Source organism: Oryzias latipes, chromosome 11 (genome assembly GCF_002234675.1).
Source record: "Oryzias latipes chromosome 11, ASM223467v1".
Taxonomy (NCBI): domain Eukaryota; kingdom Metazoa; phylum Chordata; class Actinopteri; order Beloniformes; family Adrianichthyidae; genus Oryzias; species Oryzias latipes.
In genome coordinates this window covers 4474070-4491444 of record NC_019869.2, presented here as the reverse complement: position 1 = coordinate 4491444, position 17375 = coordinate 4474070, and the positions used below count along the sequence as shown (strand labels likewise).

Genomic DNA, 17375 nt, shown 5'->3' with positions numbered 1-17375 from the left:
TATTTCAGAAACTGCTGATCTACTTGGATTTTCACCCACAACCATCTCTAGAATTAAAAAAAATGATCAGAAAAAGAGAAAATATCCAAGTAGCGGCAGTTCTGTGGGCAGAAATGCCTTGTTGAGGTCAGAGGTCAGAGGAGAATGACCGGACTGGTTCAGCTGATAGAAAGGCAACAGGAACTCAAAGAACCACTGGTTACAACCGAGGTCTGCAGAAGAACATCTCTGAACGCACAACACGTCCAACCTGGAGGCAGATGGACTACGGCAGCAGAAGACCACACTGGGGGCCACTCCTGTAAGCTAAGAACAGGAAACTGAGGCTACAATTCCCACAGACTCACCAAAACTGGACCATAGAAGATGGAAAAACGTTGTCTGAGTCTCCATTCTGCTGCTACATTCAGATGGTCGGGTTGAATTTGGCATCGATAACATAAAAGCATGGATCTATCCTGCCTTGTATGAATGGTACAGGGTGGTGGAGGTGGTGGTGTCATGGTGTGGGGGATATTTTCTTAGCACACGTTGGCCCCCTTGGTACCAGTTGAGCATGGTTCCAACGCCACAGCCCACCTGAGTATTGTTGCTGACCATATCCATCCCTTTCTGACCACAGTGTACCATCTTCTGATAACTACTTCCAGCATGATAAGTCGCCATGTCATCAAGCTGGAATCATCTCAGACTGGTTTCTAGAACATGACGATGAGTTCATCGGACTCAAATGGCCTCCACAGTCACCAGATCTCAACCCAGTAGATCACCTTAGGGATGTGGTGGAACGGGAGATCGGCATCATGGATTTACAGCAGACAAATCTGCAGCAACTGTGTGATGCTGTCATGTCATTATGGACCAAACTCTCTGAGGAATGTTTACAGTATTGAATCGATGCCACCAAGAATTAAGGCAGTTCTGAAGGAAAGAGGGGGTCCAACCCGATACCAACAAGGTGTACCTGATAGAAAGGGCAGGTTTCATTGTAACCAAACAGAAATGTAAGGATAAAGGTTAAATGTTTGGTGTTTTTTCTTTCTTTCTTTGTTTTTTTTTTTGGGGAGGGAATTCTAAGAATAAAGTCAACATTTTAAACGTTAATATTTAAAATTTGGGAAATTCTGGGATGAAGTCTGAATCTAAATTTGGAATTTTTGTCATTGTTTTTTCAAAATAAAGATTAAAAAGGTTTAAAAAAATGAATTAGAAAGGCAAATTTGACCCTGTGGGTTCTTCAGGGTCTAATAAACAGGAAATTGACAGACATCCAGGTATTGCTAATTGATTTTCCCTCGTTATGATAAAATAACATCACAAAAGATCTTCCCGGATGTCACGCCATGTAAATGAGCGTTTTCTACAGGGTTTCTTCACGCCGCCATCACAATCCTGTCAATTATTCACCCAGATTCTCTCTTTTTGTGTGTCATCGTTGTTCACTTGCTGTCTGATGTGGTGGGGTGTGTTGGGGGGGGTTATTGCATGTTTTATTAACCCCGGCGAACATAAGCTGGGAGGCCCGGTGTACCAGGTCAGTGTTACAGTGTGTTCTCAGTTAAAGCAGGACGGATTACGGAGCGAGGTGGGGGGATGGGAGCGGCGTGACTCAGAGCCCTGCAGCGTCTGTTCAAAGCCTCGACCTCATTTATTGCTTTAAACCCCACTTCCTTCTTCCTTTTTTTCCTCTTTTTGGGGTTGTGTCCACTCGTTTTGCACGCCTCCTTCCTGTTTCCGCCTCCAACAGGTTCCACGCTGACCACGACGCCTGAGGCGGTGATGCCGGCCTGCTGTGAGGAGGGGAAGGCTATCCTTTGAGGGGGGGGGTTACCTCGTTCTGCAGAGCAGCACCTTTGAAAAACCAGAAAACAAAGACGTTCCCCGAGAAGGAGCTGCTTAAAGAGCTTGACCGGTCAGCTGACAGGCAGAAACGCCAGCGCGTGACCCCCAGGGGTCCGGGATCGGGGAGCATCACCTGATCCCAGCACCCCGGCGATCCCATGACGCTGTGGGCCCTGGAGGCCCCGCACTCCCAGGCTGACATCATCAGGGGGAGGAGGAGCAGGAGGAGAAGAGGAGGTTCGGCTACAGTTTGTCCTCCTGCAGCTCTGGTAGCAACAGAACTAAAAATACTTACCGTTTGTTATCCGCGCTCACACACACACAATCCTTTGACTTACACACATCCTGGACGTTAACCTTCATCCTGGTGATGATTGAATTTACCACGACTGAAGAAGGCGCACAGGAAAAGCAAATAATAATCGAGAGGAGAGAGCGGGACTCCAGAGGAGAGGGATAACACGCGTTTGTCCTCTTTTGCACGTCATAAAAATAACATGACCACCAAAAGGCTTTTTGGTCAAAGACTTTAAATATTTCAGAGGAGCTTAAATACACGGCTCGTTATCACACACGCACAGCCATGCTCAAACAAAACTCACTTCCATGTATTAAAAAAAGGCAAAAACATCAGTTGTGGATTTTTTTAAAAATGTAGTTTACAACTACTAATATCCATCGTGAGAAAATGCAGATTTTCATTTCCAAAAGGCCGATACAACTCTTTGGACGTCCCATAAAAGCCTCACTTGCACTTTTCCATGACATGTTCAGCCTCTTGAGGGTTTAATGAAGGAAGTACACATGCTGGTTCAGACACGTCAGCCAGATGTTGCTAAGCCAGGAGGAAGAAAACGGTCAAATCTCCGCTGTCCATTAGCGGGGATAGAGTGGAGAGGGTTGCAGACTCAAGTTTCCAAGGAGTCCAGATTGAGGAAAGCCTGACTCGGAGCATCTCTAAGCTGCTGAAAGAGGCCCAGCAGACACCCCCCTCAAGAAAGACACCTGTCCTTTTACCGTCCTGCACAGAAGAAAGTCCTCCAAAGGGTCATAGACTCGGACCAGAAAACCTTTGGCTGTCCTCTTCCCCCCTCTCTCTACTTGAACGACACAACTGCCACGGCTGCAAGAGGGGTCAACACGTCCGCAGGGACACATCACACCCAGGAAACCCTCTGCTTGCACCTTCATGACGGCGGGACAGAGTAATCACAACCCGAACAAGCAGGCTAGAAAACTGTTTCTATCCCAGCACCATCACCCCCCCCCCCACACACACACACACACACACACAGGGCTGCTGAAGTGGAAGATGTGCAATGGTTGGACTAGCTGTGACTAGTGTGAGGGTAGTCTTATTGTGTTGTTTTACTTAAATTTAATTATAAAATTGTGTTGTGTTGCCTAATTTTCTGTAACACGACAGAAATGACACTTTCTGGAATTTTCCTTGTGCATGTAACATGTCATAATGACAATAAATTCTATTCTATCCTAAGCTATGCCATGACATGCTGTGCTATGTTATGTTATACTATTCTATTGTATTTGTTGTGTGGTGAAACCTTTTCCTGTCATTTTTTGCATGCTTTTGTGTTGAAGTTGGTTTTTGTGTTTTGTGTTGTTTCACCCCCATGAAGACTGAGTCCCAGATTGGACACCCAGGTGTGTCCAATCAGTAAGCTGATGGCCCCACCCATAAAGCTGCACTGGCAGCAGGAGAAAGGAGAGAGAGCAGCTGGTAGCTGTTGAAGGACACAGCACTGGAGCAAACTGTGTGGCTGGAGCTGCAGTCGGTGTAGGAGTCTTCTCCAGGACAGGAGTGCCACAGCGCGACATACACTCATAGGCAGGGTGAGGAGCCCTGCCGGTGTGTGAGTATCCTCTACCCTTCCAGTGGCACTCTCACCCTGCATATAGCCAGGCCTGTTTACCCCACACAGCTGAGATACTCGCAGGATCTATCTTCACTCTGCAGGTAGATGTTTGGAGGAACACCCCACCACGCCTGCGAGGGTGGACAAGGACAAGACTGTGGCTGACTGCAGGACCTGTCTCCCTGGTGCTTCATGGACTATTTCTTTTAACTATTTTAACAATGTTTTTATGAGGTCCCTCTTTAAAGTTTTTTACTGTTTTTACTACCTTTTTAAACATTTGGTCTTAGTTATTTAGGTTTTAACCGTTTGGGCTTTGTCGTGTTGTGGCTGCATGTTTTTATTGGATTAAATTATTGCAGTTTAAAAAACAATTGTTCCTTGGGTTTTCTGTGTGGCGCTCTTCCCCTGGTCCTGAATCTTTTGGGTGTAGCAATTTAACCGGACCCCCCTATTTGGCAAAGGCGGGGCCCGACATATTCCATTCTACTCTATTCAATTCTATTCTATCCTGTGCTATGCTAGTTTATTCTATTCTACTCCACTATATTCTGTTTCTATGCCATTGATGCTATTCTATTCAAGCTAAGACTGTAGTGTCATGGCTAAGATTAAGAAATCAATATGAGCTTCTTTAAGCTTTGCAAAAGTGATATTTTTGCTTTAATCCTGAGCCCCTCAAATGACCTGCTAGAGCAGTCAAGCTCATTTTCACTGAGGGCCACATCAGCATAGCGGCTGTCCTCAAAGGGCCAGATAGAACTTCAACATGTAACTAAATGTAATGAAAAATAAACATAACTAATCCTTAATGTTAAGTAACATTTATTTATTAAAACTTTTTAAAGTGACAATTACAGTTGTGTGAAAAATATGTTTGTTACTCTAACAAATCCTTTAAATTTGATTCTGTCAGGTTTGCTTATATGGACAGTGTGTAAGTTCTAATGTATGGTTGCTAGATCCAATTCCCCCTATATATGAATAAATGCATCAATTTTTAGAAATTAAAAACATTTATGCTCTCGTGGGCCACATAAAATGGTACGTGTGTCTGTGTGTGTGCGCTACAGTAATGAAACGTATTTTTGATCCTTTCACTCTCGTTTGCCGCTCTTCCAAAGTCACAAAATAGTCCAGCTCAGAGGTTTTTATTGTGGATAAAACTGCAGATGTGAAGGTTTTGTTTGGGCATGTTTTCATTTTTTCATGCAGACAACTGGCCAGAAGTTTGATCCCAAAAAAACAAATTCTGTTTGCAGTAAACAGAGTCTTTGTGCCGGGTTTCGGTGGTTTCGTTTGGGTTCTTAAGCTGTTTTTACTGTTTTTGTTGGTTCTGAGTGCAGGGATGCACAGTTTAGTTTAGCAGTCAGCTATTGTATTTTATAACTGATTCTACATTTTGTACAATTAGTGAAGCCGTTGAGACAACTGTGTTGTAATATTGGGCTATATAACTAAAACTGAATTGACACCAACCCTGGTCTCCTGCATACGGGGTCCTACAGCACCAGTTCCTGACACTTTAACTCTGTTTTGCATGTCTTCATAGACCGAACTCCAAAACTTTGATTTATGTGGAACATTTTCACCTGAAGCTGTAAAACTATTTATAGCCTCGGAATTTTTTGGAGTTTTGGGTAAACTTGCCGTAACTGGAAAGGATGGTGGGTCCCACCTCTGAACAGTAAACCAATCAGAAAAGAAAAGATCCTCAATGTGGGCGGAGCTTCACATTTTACTGTGTGAGATCGACAGGAAGGAATCATCGTGCGCACGCACCCATGCTTTGGGATTGTAAATAGTTTAGGGGAGAGTTTTTATTTTATTGTTTTATCTTGTTTTTTGGGGGGTTTATACATTTAAATGTTGCCTATACGCTTTTATCTTTGTTATAAAACATAAAAACGGTTTGATCTCAGTAAATGACAGAATATCCTTTTGTGATTTGAGTTTTTTGCACAGTTTCAGGTTTATTGTGGAGTTGTAGTGGATTCAAATGAAAGAATAAATAAATAAAAAGAAGCTGGGGTTGTACTAAAAACACAGAGAACCAGCAAAAATTACTTTTTTAAGGTTATTTATTGGAGCAAATTCTAGAATAGACATCACAAACTACAAACGGCAAAATAATGTATGTAATGGAGAAGAATGATAATATTTACAATCTTTGTTATTGAGCTGAAAGTCCACCCAGGGACTGAATAAAAAAAGAACCAAAAATGAACTTGGTGAGTCATTTTTCCTGCAGGAGCATCCGGATGAATCCCTGACCTCCTCCTGGCTTTTCTGATGTAACCAACGGGCCAGAACTCCACCAGCTCCCTGATCGATTGACTGATCGATTGCAGCTGTAATTTCTGACCTTGCGATCTGCCCATGATGACGAGGCGGCAGCAGCAGCAGCAGCAGAGGCGTCATGTCCAGACCTCCATGGAAAATGCTGTGGTGTCAGCTGACCTTTAGCGGGGCCTTCCAGCAGCTGCAGCCTGTGGCAGAGAGCTGCATGAGTAATGAGCGGTCTGAAGCGCTCCCTCGTGGGAGGCGATCAGACAGGATGCTCCCAGGGGGGCCTCTGGGAGGCAGGGGGACATGTGTGTTAATGTGTGCGTGCGGCCACAGCTGTCGCCGCCATTAAAGAACAATTCAGCTGTTTGATCTGCTTAGATTCAGAGGGGGACAAGGAGAAGGGGGGAGATGTCAAAGGTCATCGCATTCTTATCCCCTCGTTTCCGTTTTTATCAGTGAGAAGCGGCTGGTTTCTGTCTGCGGATGATGTTGCTTCTGAGTTTTTACTACAGGAGCAGATTTCCCTCGTCCAAGAAAAAAACAGAGAAACCACAAAAAAGTTATTTTAGAGAAGATTTTGAGGAATTATATCAATGAAACCAAAGCGGCTCTGCTTTAGGTGTGTGGAGGAAGTCAGAGAGGCCTCAGGATGAGGACAGTAGCGCCCCCTGGAGGGGTGGCTCAGAATCTAAATCAGTAACTCCTCTAGAATTTTGGAAAAAAGTCACAAAAACATTTTTTTTTTTACTGTAAAATTGGATTCTATTGATGGATGCACCTTCTAGTAGTTGTAAATTAATTGTTAGTTCTTGTTTTTAAGGACCACATGATGCACATTTTAATCCATCTTCTTAACCTGCTGAATTCCTTGCGGGGTCACAGGGTCACTGGAGCCCGTTGTGGCGACTGTTGGCCAAAGGCGGGGTTCACCCTGGACGGGTTGGCTGCAATCGTGAATGTTTGGTTGCAAATAAATGCTTTTCTTAAATGTTTTCTAAACTATTTAATAACTTTGAGGGGAAAATAGTGTTTTTGATCTTTTTCTTTTTTTTTTTAACATTATCCAGTTTAATTTATGCCTTGGAGGACATAAAATAAATTAAAAAAAGCTTAAATTTGCATTTCTGAGTATTTCTTTACTGAAATTGTTCATCCTTCAATATTGCTCATCATTTTTTTTGTGGCACGGCTAATGTTAGGTTGGAGGTGAGAGGGGCTGTAAGCTAGCAGTAGAGAGTGTAAACAGATGGGAGATGGGAAGAGGGGGTGGTGTCGCTCCGTGCTGACAGTCCCACCCACAGTTTAGAAGTGAATTTCTAATAAACTACTGACGCTCTCCAGACATATGTCCTAGAAAACATCACAGGCTGTTAAGATTTTGGCTGAAAATGACATAATTGTACTTTTAAAAAATGGGAACGCTTTGAAAATGGATCAAAAGAACTTTAAGTTTTCATGAGTTTGTTTTAGGAGCTGCAAGAACGTGTTGCCTTCAGGGAAACTCTGGTTTCTGCATCTTATTGCAGGAGCACACAAATGTATTTTTATTTATTTTTTGTTCCATCCATCTTCTTCCAGTTATCCGGGACCGGGTCACGGGGGGCAGCAGTCTAAGCAGAGATGTCCAGACTTCCCTCACCCCGGCCACTTCCTCCAGCTCCTCTGGGGGGACCCCGAGGCGTTCCCAGGCCAGCTAAGAGACAGTCTCTCCAGCGTGTCCTGGGTCTTTGTATAAAAATTTAAACAAAAAAATTTCAATTTGAATTTGTTTTTCTCTTTATAGATTTAATCGACTTCAGGGTGAAGGGTTGCTGATTCAAGTCCCGGTCGGACAATAGAATTAAACGTGCCGAGCAGGTTAAGCAATGTTCAGCGGGAAAAAAGGTTGAACGGCATCTTTCATTCGTGGCCACTGAAAATAAAAATGGACTCTCAACAACCCCACCATTGAAAAGGAATGTAAAAGGCTTTGATGTTGGTTTTCTAGTGCCCTTAATTCATCCTTCATTAAAAAAAACTCAGTACACAGAGAGATCTTCTTTCTCTTTCGGCTTTTCCCATCAGGGGTCGCCACAGCGAATCATCCTTTTCCACCTCACTCTCTCTCAGTATACAGAGAGAACAAAAACTTATTATGTTTAGGATTTTTTCATAATTAACTTCTAACAAACCTGCTGTCACACCACCAAACTACTGGAATTATGGAAAGGTTGTGTTCAGTTTATTTTGGTTTGATCAAATGTATATTTGGATAAAATGGGATGTTTGCAGGTTTTATTCCACTTGTGGTATTTTTTTTATGCCACACATTCAAGGACAAACTTTTAAATATGTTTTTATTAAAAACCTCTTAAACATGTTTTAGTTACACCACAAAAAGTCAAACACATCTTTTGGGGGGAGTTGGGAACAATGAGGGGAGCACGGATCTGGCGTTGGAGGCCGTGTCGACTTTCACCTCGCTTGTCTGAAGGAAAACTTAAATTAAAAACCACCTGAAGCTCAGCTGGGAGTCTATTTACAATATTGCCTTGATAATGAAGCGACCCCTGACCTCGGCTGACCTGGAACTTTTTGAAAACGGCGCCTGTATTTATAACAGTCCTGTGCTGGAATTGGGGTTTATTTCCAGATGTTTTCTTTAAAGAAATCAGGAAAACCTGAAGGCGGTTTTTAAAGAAATGTTTCAGGAATCCAGGATCAGCCGAGTTTACACTGGAAATCCTGATTTGACGCGTTTTACCGCCGCAGACCTGAACTGTTTAGGCTGGAAGCGCCGCTGCAGATGTGAAAGTCCAGTGGCTTTTAAAACCTAGCTATAAAAAAAACATTTTCTAAATTTTGTAAGGGTGCAGAAAATTACAGCAGTTAAATAAAAGCGCTCGCAAGAGAGAGATCTGCAGAGCTTTGACTCTGGAGTCAACACCTGTACTAAACGGGTGTGCTGCGTTTAAAGGTAGGAGGAAAAAACAGGATAAACGTGTTTCCTCCCTCTACTTATGTGGATAAGGGGGGTAAGAAGCACAGAAATGAAGGAGAATTGTGCTGAACACAAATAACGTTCATCTATTTGATCTTTATGGACAGCTGAGTGTAAAATATTACTGACACACAGGAGCTCAGGCGAGTAAAATAATCCAAAATGTTTTTTTCTGATCTGCAAAATCCTGGAATATTTTGATAGTAAAACAGGTTTGAAACTTTTTTTATTTACCGAATTTCGAAAATTTTTAGTAAAAAATGACTTTGTTCAAAGCCAAGAAACAAAAAGAAAAGCCTGATTATTGCAAAAGTTAATTAGCTTTACATTGGACTGAACAGCGGGACGGCAAAAGAAGCAAAAGGTTTTGGCCGGGATGACGGTGAAAACAGGGAGACACTCATCAACTTTACTACAAAACAAAAAGATAATCAAATTCAACGGCTGCTAATCGGTAAACAAATTAATTAAAAATAAACAAAAAGAAGAAACTCCACAAAAAACAAAGAAGAAAGAGGACCTGTTCCCAAAAAAACCACAAATAAAAGCCCTACGCTACGTCACACACACACACACACGCTGGAACAACGTCACCATGAGGATTTCCTTGGTGGACCTGAGATGCTTACGGTCCGCGTGTTTTGAGCGGGAAACGGGTGCAGCCCAAGTCCAAACAATCTTCCACTGAAAATCATGATTTCCCTGACTTGTGATGTCATGATGCTGGGGGGAGGGAGGGGGATACGGTTGCCATGGTTTCTCTGGTCGCGTTTCGTCCTGTTCGGAGGTCAACGTTGCAAAGGAAGGAGCGGTGACCCTGAAGCTCCTGCTGCTTCTTCCTGCTCTAACGTGCAACAGACTTTCAAAATAAAACAAGAGGAAGTTGCAGACTTGGATGTTTCTTTTTGAGGCTTTTACTCTGATTTCTGTCTGCTGATCTGGAACCTGCGGTTTGTATCGGGGGAGTCAACTGCAACAGACCAGTTTAACGTTTCCCTTCACTTCTGAGGATAAGTTTTTTTTTTTCCCATCCTCAGTAGAATATTTGCAGTTGCTTTAAACAGTTAAATGCAGCCTTCTTTTATCTTGAAGTCTTTTCTGTGTGAAGAAACTTTCCAAATTTTTTTTTTTTTTTTTGTGTGCGTTAACTTGGGGGCTTCAACTATAAGAATGTAGCAGATTTTCGACACGAGCAACATCATATAACAGGAATCCAGTAGTTTTTCAAAATAAAACTTCCTTCAGAATCAGATTAGAAATTAAGCGACCCGGTACCGACTGTCCCACAGGCCGGTTCCGGTCCGCAGCACAGAGGATGGAAACCACTGGTCTACAGCAGAGGAGGTTCCTGCAGACGTGACGTTCAAACCGGATCTGACCGACGATTCCGACAGGCTCTGCAGAGCTGCGACCCCTTTCTGGGCCAGCGACATTTGGAGGGAACCCCTTCAGGAAGGTGAGGAGAAGAGTCGTGGAGGGAACTCACTCTTTGGTGGAAGGTTTTCTGCGCTTGGAGGTCTGCGGCAGCCGGAGGACGACGCAAACTTCTGCCGTCCAGCGACAGGCGTGAAGGAGCGGCGGAGGAGGTCGGAGGGCGGAGACTCACTGGACGGACAGAAAACGGGATCCTGCATCGAGCTTAAAGGGAAAAAGAGCGTGGATTCTTCGGCTGGATCCAACAGGTTTCAAGTTCAGATAAAATCTTTTCTCTGTAAATCTTATATATTATCTAAAAATAAACGAGTGATTCTATTTCAAACAGAAGACCGACTACAGCGGGACGCAGCGCCGCGGTGGCGGCTGTCGGGTGGAGGTTTGGGGTCCGAAGGGGGACTGAGACGGACAAAGACGGCACAGGACAACACACGGATGGCAGAGACCGGGGGGGGGACTAGTCTTCTTCGTCGTCGTCCTCCTCGCCTTCGTCCTCCACCTCCCTCTTCCTCTTCTGTCCCGGAGCGCCAGCCTGATCGTCTGCAGAGGAGATCCGACCAATCACAGCCTGAACCACATTTAAGCGGCGGGACACAGACACGGAGCCTAACCTTCTTCCTCGGCATCGTCATCCTCCTCGTTGTACTCCTCCTGGGGGGAAGCAGACACGAGACAACGATCAGTTTCCCTCTGGCTGAGGCAGACTCCTCGAAGAACGTGCAGATGTTTGGGGTCCAAACAGGAATGAAGCTCTACAGCTTTTCATGGCTACGTCACGGTGACAGGCCGGCGCCCATCAGGCCGACTCTGACGGCCCGTTAGCCGTCTGCGCTCACGACGGAGGACGATCTGACGCACACACGACTTTTTGGACATTTTGTTTTGGAACTTGCCTGCCGCTCTTTGACATATTTCCTGTCTTTTATTACCCAGAAACCCTTGCATCCCTTTTCTAGCCTTCACAATTTTGACAGATTGAGAAATTAGAATCAATTCATTGGATTTTTACATAAGAAATATTTCAGATAAGAGGAGATTTGGTTGGGATGAACAAATTTCAGATTTGAGAGTCGAAAGCGCAGCAGAGGGGAACCTTTTCAGCGTCTTCTTCATCCCTAGTTCTCAAATTTAGCTGCTTTTAGCGTTTCTCTGAGCTGCACTTTTGTTTTCAATCTGACAAATTAGCTGTCCTGCAGAATCAATTATCCAGTTTGGTAATCTGATCTGATCGAAGCCCTAAAAATCAGAAAACAAGTTTTTTTTCCAACAGAATTTTAGAGTTAAATCATTACAGATAACAAGATCTACAAAATATTCCAAACACAAAGTTTAAAACGATTAGTTAAGAATTTAAACATTTTACAGATGTTTTACAGGAAGTTGTGGTTTTGTACACAAAGCGTTTCCTGTTGGACATTTGTGCGTCAGAGACGGCCGTGACGGCGCCAAACCTTTTTCAAAAACACACCTGAGACTCCATCAGACCAGCCAGAGAACTGAACGCAGTGAGAAACGGAGACTAGAACTGCTTCCAGTCTTTGACGGCAGAACCTGATCCAGATCTACCGATGCTGCACTTTATGGGGTTGCAATGGATAACAGATCTGTATTTCAAATTAAAAGCCCCTTTTTTTGTCTCAATCCACTGCAGGATTATTCTAGCTGCTTGATCAGAGACAGATTGAAGGAAATCTGCCAGATTGCAGCTCTGGACTCTGTTCTCTGCCTGGCTGAGCACCAGTGCACTATGGGATGGCGGTCTGCTGCAGATCTACCTGCCAGCTAGAGCCTGAGTTGCCCACCTGATTGCCCTGGTTCACCTGAAAGCTCAACCCCACCTCTCCTCCCTCTGATCCATCCTCATCGTCCTCTTCATCCTCCTCGTCGTCGTACTCGCCAGTCGGCCCCGCCCCCTCCTCGCCTTCATCGTCTGTAAATGACGGTGGGACAGTTCAGGAAGACGGACGCATAGGGACGCGGCTCCAACGCCCGTTGGGGCCTCACCCTCATCGTCGGCCTCAGAGTCCGGGGCCTCGTTGTCCTCCTGGTCGAAGCCGTCCAGGTAGGTGACCTGAGGCAGCAGCTCGAACACGCTCTCCCTGTAGTCCTCCAGGGACGTGATCTCGCAGTTGAACAGGTCCAGACTCTGCAGACTCTTCAGGTTTTGCTGCAGCGTGAACCGACATGTTAGCACCCACATACGGCCACGATTTCAATCGAAGGGGAGGGGGGGAAATGCGAGGGGAGTCACCAGCGCCTCCAGGGTACTCAGCTCCTTGATCTTGTTCCCGCTCAGGTTGAGGTAAGTCAGGTTGGGGCACTTCTCTGCTAGAGTCTCCAGAGAGCCCGATAGGTTGTTGTCGCTCAGCTCCAACTGACGGAAAAAGAAAAAAAAAAGCTGCAGAAATCTGAGTTTCCACAAACTCATCAGATGAAAATTGTGTTTTTAAACACAATCTTGTGTTTTTAGATGATGGAGGACACATATAAATACAATTCAGCACAAAATTGCATTTCTGAGTATTTCCTTGTTGAAATTGTTGTGAATGAGGACCAGACGATAAAAATGCAGCGCGACAAAGTTTGTTGCAGTGACGTAGAGGCTACAATCAGCGACAACAAGCTCCCTGATCCGCTCCATTCCCATGCATCCACCTGCAGATAAATCCATGAACGTCTTACTTTTCCTTGACTGAGCTGGAATCTGGATCCAAACTGTCCGGCTGGATAGTCCAGATATTCACCATTTTTATTTCACCTTTAATGTTAGGTTGGGGGTGTGAGGGACTGTTAGCTAGCGGGAAAGAGTGTTAAAAAAAGGGGCGGAATGATGGGAAGTGGGAGCAGGGTTTATTCCACACCAGTGATGCTGGCCCATAACTCAGAGGCAAATTTCAAATGGACTCCTGCCGCTCTGCAGAAACTATTCATTCCTTCATCTTCGGAACCCGTTTATTCCCTTTCGGGGTCACGGGGCTGCCGGAGCCAATCCCGGCCACTCGTGGGCAAATGCAGGGGACGTCCTGGACAGGTCGCCAGTCTGTCCCAGGGCCAGCAGAAACTATGTCCCAGAAGAAAACAAAAAAATGATGAAAAAAGTGTTGTTTTCTAAGACCTAGTTTCTGCAGAGCGGCTGGATTTTATTAGAAATTCATCTCTAAGTTGTGGGCAGGACCGTAGGCGTGGAGCAACTCCGCCCCTCTTCCCTTGCCAGTTGAGATCTTGGAGCAGCTTGTGGTTGCTTTTATGTAACAAATACCCTTTTTCCTAAACAACGTTTTTTCGTCTGCTACTGATTCACAATAATTGGAATATAGAAATGATCAGTAGTGCATTTTTGAACTTAATTTTCCTCTTATACGTCTTCCATCATAAGAAAGAATGTCACAATTACACGTTTAGAAAAACCAAAAACACAATTTTCATCGGAGTGGGTATTTAAACCTTAATCCAGTTTCATTAGAAGCACAACAGCGACACCCACTGGACCAACAGGGGTCCTACAGCTGCAGATAAATGAAAAGATCAAAGCATCCCAATGATAAACTGCTGTTGAATTCTTTCCCCAACAGACAGCAAATCTTTGGATCATGTTATCATAAACCTGCACATTATCCATCCATGCATCAACATAACAGGTAACATCATCCAACTAAACTTTAAATGCAGCAAACTGCAGATGAAGGACAAACAGCAGCACAGTGGCGTACGTAGCAAACCCAGGCGTGATGTCAGCCTCCCGCTGAGCACGCAGCTCCAGGCAGGCGAGGGCGACTGACCTTACGCAGTTTGGGCAGGGGGGGCAGCTTGGTCAGTGAGCTCAGACCCACATTGACCATACTGAGAAACTCCAGCTCTGTGAACTCATCCGTCAGTCCCTCCACCTCCCCGTCAGCCGAGCGACTGTTGTCCAACACCAGCTCCACGATCTGACAGAGCGAGAATGACTCCATTAGTCTGCGGTAAGAATCCTAATGCTTTAAACAACAGTAACACCCGAGTAATTAACTAGATTCTACCTAGATTTATTTTTCTAACTAGATTTACCCAAAACTAGATATTTTCCAGTCGAGTCATGATTCACAAGTTTGAGTTATCCATTTAAAGATGTATATTTTTTATGCCTCAATTACTTCAAATAAATTAATTCCAATATCAAAACAAACATTGGATTTAAATGTGTAAAAATTGCATTTAGTGTAATAATTTATTAAGTGTTAAAATATATATAGATTTTTTTATTCTATGCTTTTAGTTATTTATAATACTTTTTAAAAACATTTGTACTTCATACATGTACCCTAAAAGCTACAGACGGTCAGGCAAAGCCACCAGGGAGTTGTAGTTCGTTTATTTATTTAAACTACGGAGTAAAAAATATGAAAAACTGTCTAACTTAATTGTGGGTCACTGGTGTGAGAAGCTCCTGGTTCAAATCCCAGCTCTAGGTTCTCCAAATGAGGAGTTTGTATGTTCTGCCTATTTTTGTGACCTCCTCTCAGAACTATTATGGCAGGAAACTACCGTATGTTAAGAAAATATTATTGTAAACTCTGTTAAAGTGTGCAAATAAACCACTCAGGGAAGTAACGTTTAAATTAAATAACATAAATATTTCAGTCTTAAGACAAAAAATAATAATTATAATAGACACTAAAAAAAGTAATCAATTTTAAGACACCTTCAAAACAATAGTAAATAATATTACTATTACTATAGCAATAACTTGCTCTGGATGTAGAAATGTTCTGGTATGTTTATTTTAACAACAAAGCCGTTAGAACATAAAAATAACTATATCTGTAGAAAAAAATAAAAAGTGGGAGGAAATAGCAGAAATCCTGTTTGTTTTTTGTTCAACCTTTATTTAAACACTTATCATTTACATTCAAGGGCCTTGTATTCAAATAATGGACAATTCCACCTAAAACCATCAAAATTGAGAATACAACGGAACTAAACGAAAATGCAAACAAAAAAAGTAAACGCTAGGGTAGGAGATAATAAGGAAAGCTGATGATTTGTTGCCATGGTATCCAGGGGGGGGCAGCTTTCATTTCCCGGCGTCCCTTCGCTGTCCCCGCTTATGTAAGCGCGAGAGCTTCAGTGGAGAATCAGATCAGCCTGCAGCTCCACCATCTCCACTGCGCGCGCTCAAGCCTTACCCCCACTCCCTCCCCCTCCCTCCTGTAATCTGCACGCAGCCAGGAGCCGCTGCCCGCTGCGGGAGGAGGTGGAGGCTCCTCCACGTCCACCATCTGCCGGCTTCCCCCAATTCATAAAACATGACGGCGGCGACGTCCTCATTCGCCCGAAGTGAATTGAGTTTGGTGGGGGGGAATCATTTAACCGAGCCAGTGGGTTATATAACACGCGCGCGCTCGGCGCTGTATAAAAATGAACAAGCCAAGCTTGACACACGAATTTACAGAGCTTTCTTACGGCACCTTGAAGCGCTCACATGGCAGTGTGTGGCTGGGATAAGAAAAAGGGGAGGGGAGAGGGGCTAGGTAATGAAATAAGTTGTAAAAATCGATTCTGTCCACACCGAAAAATGACGACAATTTATGTGTCACTTTAAAGCTCGTTGGTAACGCCATGTTGTTGCGCTACGACTCTCAACATCGAAAACAGAGTGAGCACGCGACCGCTAAGCTCCCCCCGCGCGCAGCAGAGTGTCTTTGGCTCCGCTGTGGCGGTCACGAAGTGCAGATTTTCGCCCTCGTCGGCCAACAACTCGGTCGATGCCGCAGCTAATCCTCTTTTTCACGACGGTAAATCGGTAACACGTTACAGCCACGGCGCGCGCGTGTGTGTGTGACCGACCTCGGTGCGCCATTGAGCCGCTTCGCACACAAAAGCGCCCCCTCTAAAAACAAAAAAAAAAAAAAACGTCAATTTGGGGTCGACATGAGCCCCCAGCGTGACGGAGGACCGCGAAAAGGGCGCGCTTTCACACTTTAATCGTCGTTAGTTTGAGCCGCCAGAGACCTAAAACGTCCGCTCGCGAAGGACGACAAGTCAACGACCGACAGCCGAGCCGTTGGTGGTGACGCGCTCCGGTTTCAAGGAACGGCTAAGTCCAAACGGCCCGGGGTTCACCCCCGAAGCGGGTTCGTAACGCCCGTCGACATGTTCACTGACTTTTTTCTAACATTTATATTTTTAAAATTTATTTCGAAAGTTAAACTTCGCCTCGTTGCACCGCGACAATGTTTCCGTTATGGACCACAACAGTGGCCGAAAACTCGAGAAGCGGAGCGCTGCATTTTACTGGGAGGGGGTGTATGACTCGCGGAGGGAGACGGGGATTTCACCGGAGAGCGGGAGGGGGACGGGCGGACGCGCCAAGCCGCCAGAAGCTCCACACATCCCGCCGCTGCGAGTCAGGACAGCCAGCACGGCGATATTTGTCGTTTAAATGCGCGAATAAAGGAGTTTTATTTTACGGTAAGGGTCGTCCGTGTCCTTTAAATGGGGGCAGCTGCCGGTCGGGACTCCAGAATCACATCCCCTCACGGACTATTTCAGGCAATAATTAACATGTTATTAAAGTGCAAGTTGCTCACCTCCGCTGGGCTTCGGTTCCGCAGCTCTAGTGTGATCCTCTTTTTCATGTCCATGTTGAAATATACGGTGTGAAACCAAAGATTCAAAGGATGACCAGTTGCAAAAACTCCCGGAGTTGGGGCTATGGTTACCCTCCACTGATGGCCACAGTTTGCCTACTGATCCTCCATGATATCTCACGCCCTGCCCTCTCCACTACAGCCCCGCCCCCAGCCGCACGGGGTTGGCAGTGTTCGTCGAAGCCGACGCTGATTGGACGAAGGGCCTGTCAGTCATGACTAATCCGGTATTAATCCAGTAAATAGACTGCTATATCCCAAAAGCCACAGACGGCCGCGTAGCCACCTGGGAGTTGTAGTACGATTGTCGATTTTGCGAAATTA

General features: G+C 44.7%; 1 protein-coding gene across 2 annotated transcripts; it reads right to left on the bottom strand.

The window, feature by feature from the left end:
• Positions 1–8327: 8327 nt before the first annotated feature.
• On the bottom strand, positions 8328–17213 carry anp32e (acidic nuclear phosphoprotein 32 family member E). Of its 2 annotated transcripts, none has more exons than XM_011480700.3 (7): positions 16992–17213; positions 14202–14351; positions 12674–12796; positions 12427–12589; positions 12225–12352; positions 11034–11073; positions 8328–10962 (listed from the first exon to the last, which is right to left on the bottom strand). In XM_011480700.3, exons 1-7 carry the CDS (start codon positions 17043–17045, stop codon positions 10880–10882), a joined length of 741 nt encoding a protein of 246 aa, XP_011479002.1. In that variant the 5' UTR covers positions 17046–17213; the 3' UTR covers positions 8328–10879. The 2 variants fall into 2 exon arrangements, with proteins under 2 accessions (XP_011479002.1, XP_020562630.1); XM_020706971.2 differs by having other exon boundaries at positions 12261–12352.
• Between the last annotated feature and the right edge of the window lie 162 nt (positions 17214–17375).

Coding starts and splice junctions, on each gene's coding strand:
- anp32e (XM_011480700.3), bottom strand. CDS start 17,045: ATGGACATGAAAAAGAGGATCACACTAGAGCTGCGGAACCGAAGCCCA. Junction 12,797..14,201: donor CCCTGCCCAAACTGCGTAAG/GTCAGTCGCCCT, acceptor TTTTTCCGTCAG/TTGGAGCTGAGCGACAACAA. Junction 10,963..11,033: donor TGACGATGCCGAGGAAGAAG/GTTAGGCTCCGT, acceptor TCTCCTCTGCAG/ACGATCAGGCTGGCGCTCCG.